The sequence below is a fragment of the Ammospiza caudacuta genome, chromosome 25 (genome assembly GCF_027887145.1).
Source record: "Ammospiza caudacuta isolate bAmmCau1 chromosome 25, bAmmCau1.pri, whole genome shotgun sequence".
NCBI classification, from domain to species: domain Eukaryota; kingdom Metazoa; phylum Chordata; class Aves; order Passeriformes; family Passerellidae; genus Ammospiza; species Ammospiza caudacuta.
The window spans coordinates 5,136,475-5,145,668 of record NC_080617.1 but is presented as its reverse complement, the minus strand read 5'-3'; the positions used below and the strand labels follow the sequence as shown (position 1 = coordinate 5,145,668).

General features: G+C 62.7%; 2 protein-coding genes across 2 annotated transcripts; both read right to left on the bottom strand.

Annotated features, from left to right (window-relative positions):
- Positions 1–2,931: 2,931 nt before the first annotated feature.
- LOC131567861 (platelet-activating factor receptor-like) lies at positions 2,932–5,714 on the bottom strand. The gene is made up of 2 exons (XM_058819622.1): positions 5,667–5,714; positions 2,932–3,945 (listed from the first exon to the last, which is right to left on the bottom strand). The coding sequence occupies exons 1-2, from the start codon at positions 5,712–5,714 to the stop codon at positions 2,932–2,934; spliced, it is 1,062 nt and encodes a 353-aa protein (XP_058675605.1).
- Positions 5,715–5,835: 121 nt separating this feature from the next.
- On the bottom strand, positions 5,836–7,326 carry TMEM35B (transmembrane protein 35B). The gene is made up of 3 exons (XM_058819999.1): positions 7,205–7,326; positions 6,401–6,581; positions 5,836–6,306 (listed from the first exon to the last, which is right to left on the bottom strand). Exons 1-3 carry the CDS (start codon positions 7,310–7,312, stop codon positions 6,176–6,178), a joined length of 420 nt encoding a protein of 139 aa, XP_058675982.1. The 5' UTR covers positions 7,313–7,326; the 3' UTR covers positions 5,836–6,175.
- Between the last annotated feature and the right edge of the window lie 1,868 nt (positions 7,327–9,194).

Genomic DNA, 9,194 nt, shown 5'->3' with positions numbered 1-9,194 from the left:
CGCCAAGACACGGCGGTGGATTTTCCCCGGGAGCCAGAGCGGGCGGCGGCGGCGCAAAATGGCTCCGGTGCGGCTCTGCCGCCGCCTCCCGGCGCCCCGGGACCCCCGGGCGGGGAGAGCGGGGGCAGCCGCACGTGGGGCCGGGGAGATGCTGCGGGCGCGGGATGAGCTGTACCCACCAGCGGGCATCCCCTGAGGCGCCCTGCAGAGCCGGACTGGCACCGAGACAAGGGGTACCCACCCGTGGGCATTCCTGCAGAGCCAGATTTGCACTGAGGTAAGGGGTACCCACCCGTGGGCATCCCCTGCAGAGCCGGACTGGCACCGAGACAATGGGTACCCACCCGTGGGCATTCCTGTGGAGCTGGACTGGCACTGAGATAAGGGGTACCCACCCGTGGGCATCTCCTGCAGAGCCAGACTGGCACCAAGACAAGGGGTACCCACCCTTGGGCATTCCCTGGATCACCCCAGCGAGCTGAGGGCACCCCGGGACTGTCACCCACACCTGTCCACGGGCACACAGCCTGCCAGGGAGGGGACAGAATGCAGGGACAGCCCTGGGGTACTGAGACAGCCCCGGGGTAATCCCTGAGTGACAGAACAGCCCCAGGGTGCAGGGACAGCCCCAGGGTGCAGGGACAGCCCCAGGGTGCCAGGACAGCCCTGGGCAGGGTGCAGCCCCCGAGGCCCAGCCTTCCCCCAGCAGACCCAGGGCCACCCCGCTGCTGCCTGCCCGCTGAGCCACTCACACCACACCCTGTAATTTGATCATAATTATAATAATAATAATTACAGCGAGCGCGGGCTGGAAGTGCAGGAACAATAACCTGGGTAACGCCCTGCATGGTGGTGGGAGCAGCGTGGTGGCACAAGCTCCATCCTGGTGCCAAGCTGAGCCCAGAACCCCTCACCAGGCCCTGCCCAGTGCGTGGGGGGACATGGCCCAAACGAGTGCCCTGTGTGTGTTTTTTATCAGTGCTGTCCATGTCCCAGTGCTGTGATTCAAGTACCAAGGTTTTCCCACTGAACAGGGCACCCTGGCAGAGCCAGAGCTGGAGCTGGGGCTGTCCCCACTCCTGGTGTGCAGAGAGCCCCCAAAAGTCCTGGTGCCTCCAGGAAGGGATCTCCAGTCCCAAGGCCACCAGGCCCTGCAGCATCCTGCATTGCCGACACGGCTGCTCCTGCTGCAGGCGGGGAGCAGAGCTCTGCCCCCTCCTTCAGCAGTTATATAAAAGGATTAAAATTTAATAGGAACTTCAAAAGGGGAAGAACTGGGTGGTCGAAGGCAGCTGGCCTGGGGCCGGGTGTGGAGCTGAGGCACCTTGGGACACGTCCCAGCTCTGCTGAGCAGCAGCACTGCGGCACATGGAGGCATCATCCAGCCCCAGCCATGGGGGCAGAGTGCCCAGGCAGCACGGGCATCACGGGCACCCCATGAACCCACGACTGGCTTCACTGAGCCATGCTGTCCCTGGGTCACAGCGGTGCACAGAGTCCCCATTCCCCAGGGTCAGGCCTTGCCCAGCACCTCCTCCTCTCTGCTGGCATCCAGGCAGCCTTTAATGATTGACCAGCCACAGGCATCACCCACCCGTCCTGGTGCCCACTGCCACCCTGCCCATCCCGTGCCAGCTGTCCCCAGACATCACATCCCCTCACATTTCCTCCCACGCACGTGGGTTGCAGTGTGCTGGGGAGCAGCACCCCGAGCTGGGGGGCAGCTGATGCACCCCTGGCCCCCAGCACACCCAGAACCCCCCTGGCTGCACAGCAGCCGCTCTGCCCTCCCGCCCGTGCAGCACCGGGGCTGTGCTGGCGGCAGGGACGAGCCAGGGCTGGGAAAACACCATCTCCCGCCCACACACCGCCCACGGCCGGCCCCGAGCCCGCTCCGCCGCCCCCGCCGCGCCGGGGCTCACGGGACGGGGGCGGCGGGTGCGGGGTGGGGGCAGCGCCCGGCGCGGCCGCCCCCGCATGGGCAGGGGATGGGGCTGGGAATGGGGCAGGGGGTGCGGGCCAGCAGCCCCCGGTGCAATATCCACCCTGGGACAGGGTCCTGCTGCAGGAGCAGGGCTGGGCTGAGGGCCAGCGTTACCCCGGACCCAGCCCTCCCCAGGGCACAGAAACCTCTCGGTGAGGGGCCAGCGAAGGAGCCTTTGGTTCGTTCATTTTTAATCCTGGCCAAGAGCAGGAGGGGTGCAGGCGTGAGGCTTAGGGACATTGCAGGACAGGATAGGGGGACTCAAACAGCTCCCTCAGCAGCCCAGCTGATGCCGTGGGGGTCTTGGGTCATGCATGTCCCTGCAGGATGGAGACCCCTGGGAGATGACAGCAACCACTGTGCATCCCTCACCATTCTGAGTATCCCTCACCACCCCACTGTGGCTCAGCTCCCATTGCTGGGTGAGTCCCTCTCACAGTGCCAGTGTCATTGTCCTAGTGCCAATGCTGCTCTCCCAGTGGCAGTGCTGCCCTCCCAGTGCCACTCTCACAGTGCCAGTGCCACTCTCCCAGTGCGAGTGATGCTCTCCCAGTGGCAGTGCTGCCCTCCCAGTGCCACTCTCCCAGTGCCAGTGATGCTCTCCCAGTATCAGTGCTGCTCTCCCAGTGCTGCTCTCCCAGTGCCAGTGATGTTCTCCCAGTGCTGCTCTCCCAGTGCCAGTGATGTTCTCCCAGTGCCAGTGCCACCCTGCCGGTGCCAGTGCCACCCTGCCGGTGCCTGCAATGCGTGGGGCAGGATCTGTGCTGGAGCAGGAGCTGCCGGAGCGTGGGAACGCACAGAGAGCAGAGCGGGGTGGGAGGAGGGGAGCGCACGAAGCCGGAGCTCCCCCCACGCTGCTCCCGATCCCTCACCTGGCAACAGGGACCGGGTCCCAGCGGGAATGTGGCACCGGGGCAGGCGGGGGCAGGACCGCGGTGCCCATCCCTCTAGGAGGAGGTGAAGGAGGATGCTCGGGCACCGGGAGCCGGCCCGGGCGGGGCCGGTGGAGGCAGCGGGAAGCACCGGCCGATCTTGCGCAGGGTGCGGTGCAGGTCAGCGCGGAAACGCCGGATGGAGAAGCAGTAGATGACGGGGTCCAGGCAGCTGTTGAGGCTGAGCAGGGCCACACTCAGCGTGTGCAGCACATCCAGGGTGTCCGGGGGGGCACAGAGAGCTGCAGAGGGCCGGCTCCCCACCCAAGGGGCCAGCGTCAGGTGGTAGGGGGCCACACAGACCACAAAGACCAGCAGCATCCCCAGCACCATGGCACGGGCCTGCTGCCGGTGCGAGCCTGGCGAGGCAGCAGCGGGCACGGAGAGCGCCCTGGCGATGGAGGCGTAGGTGCCCAGCACCACCAGGAAGGCGGCAGAGAAAAACCCCACCATGGCGTAGGCATAGCCCCGCTGCCGCCCGTGCTGCTCGAAGCAGGCGGTGGTCCCGGCGGCCGTGGGGAAGGTCTGGTGGGTGGCCAGGGTGGGCACGGCGCAGCCCAGCCCCAGCAGCCAGGCCAGGGCACACGCCAGGGCGGCACCGCGGGGCCCCGGCAGCGGCAGCACCCGGCGCGCCGCCCGCACCGCGCAGAACCGGTTAAAGCTGATAAGAGCCATGAAGGTGATGGCGCTGTAGGTCGCCAGGTAATAGGCGGCCCCGGCCAGGCGACAGGTGGCCTCCGAGAGGAGCCAGTCCCCCCCAGCCAGGTAGTAGTGGATCCAGAGGGGAAGGGTGAGGTTGAAGAGGATGTCAGCCAGCGTGAGGTTGATGAGGTAGATGCGGATGGCCTTCCTCACCTTGCCGCTCTGCAGGAAGACCAGCAACGCCACCAGGTTGCCCGGCAGCCCCACACACAGCACCAGGCAGTAGGTGATGGGCACCAGCACGAACTGCACCGGGTTGTTGGGCACACACTCTTCAGGGTGTTCCACCAGCAGCGTTCCTGGCACTGAGCTGTTCATCCCTGGCTCCTGCAAAGATGGGGACAGTCAGGGGCAACCCTTGGGGACAGGGGAGGGACATTGACCAGGACAGGATGACCTCTCTGGCTGGCACCGCTGGGCACTGAAGGCAGAGCCATGTGGGAATGCCATAGTGTGCTGGAAGGGCTCAGCTCACACAGGAGAGGAGGAGACCCCAGCTCTGTCCCCCCACACAACAAGGGAGCCTAGAGGCCGCTGTCAACTGCCCATCTAGAGCTCACAGGGAGTGGCAGGCACAGCTGCAGCACAGCCAGGGGACAGAGCTGCAGTCCGAGGCACCCGAAGGTGCCACACTGGCTCCAGTCAGCAGCTGCAGGGCTTAACACCTCCCACACAGCACGTGCCTGTGGGGCCACCCACCCCAGCCCTCCCCCAGCACTCCCCCAGCACCCCAAATGCCCCATGGAGCCAGGCATGAGGAAGTCAGCAAACTCCAGAGTGGAGAAACCCAGGTAGGGACAGGGGGTACAAACACAGGGCCAGAATCCCCCCACACCCCCGGGTCCTGCACAGCAGGGTCTGCCTCTGGTCCTGGCCATGGGAAAGCACACTGTGCTGCAGTGGCTGCAGTTCCTTCACCTCCCATCACTGCCTGCCCACACCTCGCCAACGAAGGCACTGAGTCACCAGCTGGTGTTTTCCAGCACAGCAGGGCTGGATTCGGCACGCACAGCACCCAGCCCCGGGCTGAGGCACGGAGAGCACGAGCTGCTGAGCCTGGGGGACCTGAGTCTGAATCCCTCAGGGTCCCCTTTTCCTCCTCCTTCCCCATCACACACACGGCAAATGCTCCATCTCACCCACCCCACGGTTGTTACTCACCTCGTCGGGTCAGGCAGGAGCGGTTCCGTCCCCTCTGGCTGCTCCTCACTGTGACCCAGCCAGGCTGGGGATGGCTTTAAGCGCTGGGGGAGGCAGGGGCTGCCTGACCCCCACCCACCATCCCAAACCCCCCTGTGTTAGTGTCTGTGGGACAGCAGCTGGAGTGGGGAGAGCACCTGTGTGTGTATGTAATGGGGAATTCCCTGCTGGAGCCACCCTAAGACCCCCTGCGCCGGCTGACGGGGCTGGGGGCACGTGGGAGTGGCCAGAAACCCCCCCCCCCGTGCCCCCAGCCTCATCCAATTCCAGTTCCCAGGGCCCTTCTCCCACCCACGCCTGCATGAAAGCAGCAGAGGGTCAAGTTTCTGCAGCCGGCAGCTGGGGAGAAGAGGGATGCCCCAAAGGGATCAAAGCAGGAATCTGCCTCCTCCTGCCTCTTTTGTTGGCTTCAAAGCTGGTTTTAAGGGGAGCAGCCCTGCAGGCCCCCCCAAGGTCTGTGAGCATCTGAGTCGCTGCTTTGTGTGGCCCTGAAGTTTGTGTGTGCTCCTTTGGGACACCAAAGATGTCACCCCGAGGTAGGTGATATTTAAATTCAGTCTCACCAGGGGTACAGGGGTGTCTTACACCCCTTGCTTATCCCAACAGCCACACTCCCTGCACAGCCATCCCAGCCCCCTTGCTGGGAGCCACTTCAGGTGAGCTGTGGTTCATCCTGAGCGTGCTGTGCCCATCTGGGGTGGCAGAGGGTGGCTCTCTGTGGGAGCAAGATCCACAAAAAGCACATGCCTGCCTGGGCACTCAATCCTGTCACTGCCTGGGTGTGCAGCAAGGGGCCTGACACATTGTGGGGGGGCTGTGGCATCCCACCTCAGATGGGCTCTCCCCACCCCACTGTCCATCCGCCTCTGTGCCAGCTCCTGCACCAGCTCCCACATGTCCCCAGGCCTTGTGTCCAGGCATTGTCCCCAGGGACTGGGTCCTCGAGCCCCAGGACATCCCCTCAGCCCCTGAGGCTTAACATGGGGGCAAGGCAGAAATAAACAGGGAGGCAAAACATGAAAAACAAGAGATTTTATTCCAAAATTTGAAAGAGAGCAGAGCCAGCCTCTGCTTAGTGTGGCCAAACACTGGAAAGAGCCGGACGCCTTGTGCGAGTTCAGCAGGGTCACAGCAGTGCCACAGCAGTGTCACCATGGTGCCACGGCCACCGTCCCACAGCACCAGCCCAGGTCCCACAGGGTGGGGACAACCAGCACCAGAGTCACGGGCAGAGGCAGGAGAGGACACACTGTGTCTCGTCAGCAAGGATGCGACGTCGTCCCCAAAAACACCATAAAGGTGTTGCTCCCCAGCAGCTGAGCCGTCTGTCCTTCCTGTCTGTCCTTCCTGCCTCTCGTCACTCAAACTTGGGCCGGGGGGCAGCTGGGTACCCACGGATGTTGAGCAGCAGGAGGAGGCCGAGGGACAGGGTGGCCGGGGCACACATGGCCAGCGGCTCCTGCAGCGCCAGCAGCGTGTAGATGGCACCTGGGCAAGGAGCAGAGCACAGGAATGGGGGTCTCTGGCTGGCCAAGGGTGTCCCCAGAGCCCCGATGGGCAGTGGGTGCCCGCTGGCTCTCACCGATCATGACGACGCTGAGGATGAAGTTGCTGATCTCCTGCAGCAGCTGGGGCCCAAATGCCAGCAACAGCCCGGCCGTCACCTCCACCCAGCCCACGGCCGCCAGGTACCTGCCCGGCTCCGGCACAAAGCCCAGGTCCTTCAGGGGAAACACCTTGGCAAAACGCACGAACTCCGATGCCTGGGAAGGGTGGGAGAGGGGTGAGGCAGCCCTGAGCCTGGGGTTGAGGAAATACAACCCCATCCAGTGTGTCTGCTCTGCCCTGCCCTGCCTTCCAAGGGGATCATCTCTGCATCCTAAATAACCACACAGCCTAAGGGGATCAGCCCTGCACTCCAAGGGATTCTGGGCTGACTCACAATGAAAGGCTCAGCCTTGCACCCAAAGTGCTCCACCCTGAACCCCTGTAGTCACGACCTGCTCATTCTTACCCAAGGCTCAGCCTTGCACCACAACAGGATCAGCCCTGAAGGTTTCCCCTGGAGCCCAGCCCTGCACCCCAACCTGTTCCTTTCCTTTTCCCCTGGAGCTCAGCCCTGCACCCCAACCTGTTCCTTTGCCCCCGAGGCTCAGCCCTGCACCCCAACCTGCTCCTCTCCTTTCCCCTGGAGCTCAGCCTTGCACCCCAACCTGTTCCTTTCCTTTTCCCCTGGAGCTCAGCCCTGCACCCCAACCTGCTCCTTCCCTTTCCCCCGGAGCTCAGCCCTGCACACCAAAGCGCTCTTTGCTCTTTGCTCTGCCCCCATCCTGCTCATTCCCCCCGGGCTCGGCCCTGCGGCCCCCGAGCCCGCGGCCGCGCTCACCATGTGCCGGTGCAGGTCGGCAGAGGGCCAGTCCGAGACCTTCAGGACGCCCGTGAGGAAGAAGAAGATCCCAAGCAGGACACGGAGGGCGGTGAAGGCCGCCGCCATGGCGGGACGGGCGGGCCCGGGGGCGGAGCGGGGCGGAGCGGCCCGGCCCCGATTCCAGCCTGGCCCCGATCCCAACCCGGCCCCGTTCCCAGCCCAGCCCCGGCTCCGCTCTGCTCCCTGCCCGCTTGAGCCCGGCCCAGCCCGCAGGTTCAGGGACCCCCTCACCCTTGGGTGCTGCCGGGGCAGAGGGTGTTCAGATGTGCAGCATCACCTCCCAAGCTGTGACAAATCCTCTCGCAGAAACAGAGCGGGAGGAAAAAGGGAACCCCCCACCCCACAACAAATCCCACAGCTTGGGTTCGTGGGCTTTGAGAGCAGCTGTGATCCATGGCAGCACCTGGGTGCGAGGGGCTGCGGGGACCGATGGCAAGGAGGGCACGGGCAGTGCTGGGCACAGCTGCGGAGCGGGCAGGAGCGGACGGAGCGGGCAGCGGCAGCAGCGAGCATGCCCCGGCCTCGGGGGGACGGAGGCGGCCGCGCTCCCCCGGCTCTGCGTCACCGCCCGCGCTGCTCCAGCACCGGCACAGGCCGAGCTCGGAACTGGCGAGCCGGGCCCCAGGGGAGCCGCGGGCGCTGACGTTTGTGTAATTCAAGTGGAAATATTTTTTTACTGCCAATAAATCAGGAGAGCCCGAAGTGTGTTCCAGGCACGAGGAAGCACTGTGGGGCACAGAAAGCACGGCCAGCCTGGTCCTGCACTGGCCCCAGCTTGGCCACCAGGTTGCAGGGGCTGCCACAGGCACTGTCTGGACGGGGGCCAGGGGCAGTGACACTATTTTTAATCCTGGCAGCACATGATTCTTCAGCTGCTCAACACGATTTGGAGCTGGGGTTGGCACACCACGCAATGACAGCAACAGGCCAGGGCAGGCTCCAGGCCTTCACAGCTTGGAAAGCTCTTTGGTAAGAAAGGAATTAAAAAATAAACATCAAAACCTGAAAAAGTGAGTGCAGCAGCTCAGTGCGATCAGGGCAGCACATACTGCTCCCAGGATACTGTTCAAGTGTATCTGCTCTCAGTCTCTGATCTTTCATTGATTACAGAAGCTACTTAATGAATTATCTGGTAGAACAAGGTGTCAGCAGAGGACACAGCCAACACCAGCACCATGGAAAACCCATCCTGTCCCTACAGGGCACAGGCTGCAGTTTGCTCGTAGCAGGGAGCTGAGGAGATGCAGTTCAGCACATGGAAAGCTGGAACAATTTCTCACAGGAAGCAGCCAGGGCTGCAACAGTGGAAATGAGGACAAGTTACTGGAAAAGAACAGAATCTGAAGAAAAAATGCTGCACAAGCTGCAGTAGCTGTGGAGACAAAGACACTGAACCCCAGCCCCTGCAGGGCAGCTACTGAGGATCCACACAATACCACAAAGTCATCAAATCAGTGAAACACCTCAGATTGCCCTCAACCAGCGCCTGATTGCCTGAGAGAGAACAGCAGCAGCTCCTAGTGCAGCACCAACCCCCCTGCCATGAGCACTCCCAGGCATTCAGACCCCTCTCAAGTGTTTCATACCACTTTGCCACATGAAATTAAATTTATTCTCATGTTTCTAATCTGGTCCCAGCCAAATGTTTACAACACTTCGTGCCACTGCAGGAGGAAACCCTGCTACAATGAGCAGAGCCACCACTGGTGTATTTCAACATTTAAACAACTTGATATTTAAACAAAGGGTTGTATTTAATCAATGACAGCATGAACCACAGTGTATGTGCACAGTGCAGCTGCCAAAGCACCAAGTGAAGCAATGTGAACCACTGCAATTTGTGCTGCAACAGCTAAACCCAGCCCTGCTCTGGCTTCTAGAGAATTAACTCTTGGCATCTCAGGCTTAATTACTACAGTTAACACCAAGAAAGCTCTTAAAAACCAAC

Coding starts and splice junctions, on each gene's coding strand:
- TMEM35B (XM_058819999.1), bottom strand. CDS start 7,312: ATGGCGGCGGCCTTCACCGCCCTCCGTGTCCTGCTTGGGATCTTCTTC. Junction 6,582..7,204: donor CCGACCTGCACCGGCACATG/GTGAGCGCGGCC, acceptor CACCCTTCCCAG/GCATCGGAGTTCGTGCGTTT. Junction 6,307..6,400: donor CCTCAGCGTCGTCATGATCG/GTGAGAGCCAGC, acceptor CTCCTTGCCCAG/GTGCCATCTACACGCTGCTG.
- LOC131567861 (XM_058819622.1), bottom strand. CDS start 5,714: ATGTGGGAGCTGGTGCAGGAGCTGGCACAGAGGCGGATGGACAGTGGG. Junction 3,946..5,666: donor AGAGGCGGATGGACAGTGGG/GTGGGGAGAGCC, acceptor CCATCTTTGCAG/GAGCCAGGGATGAACAGCTC.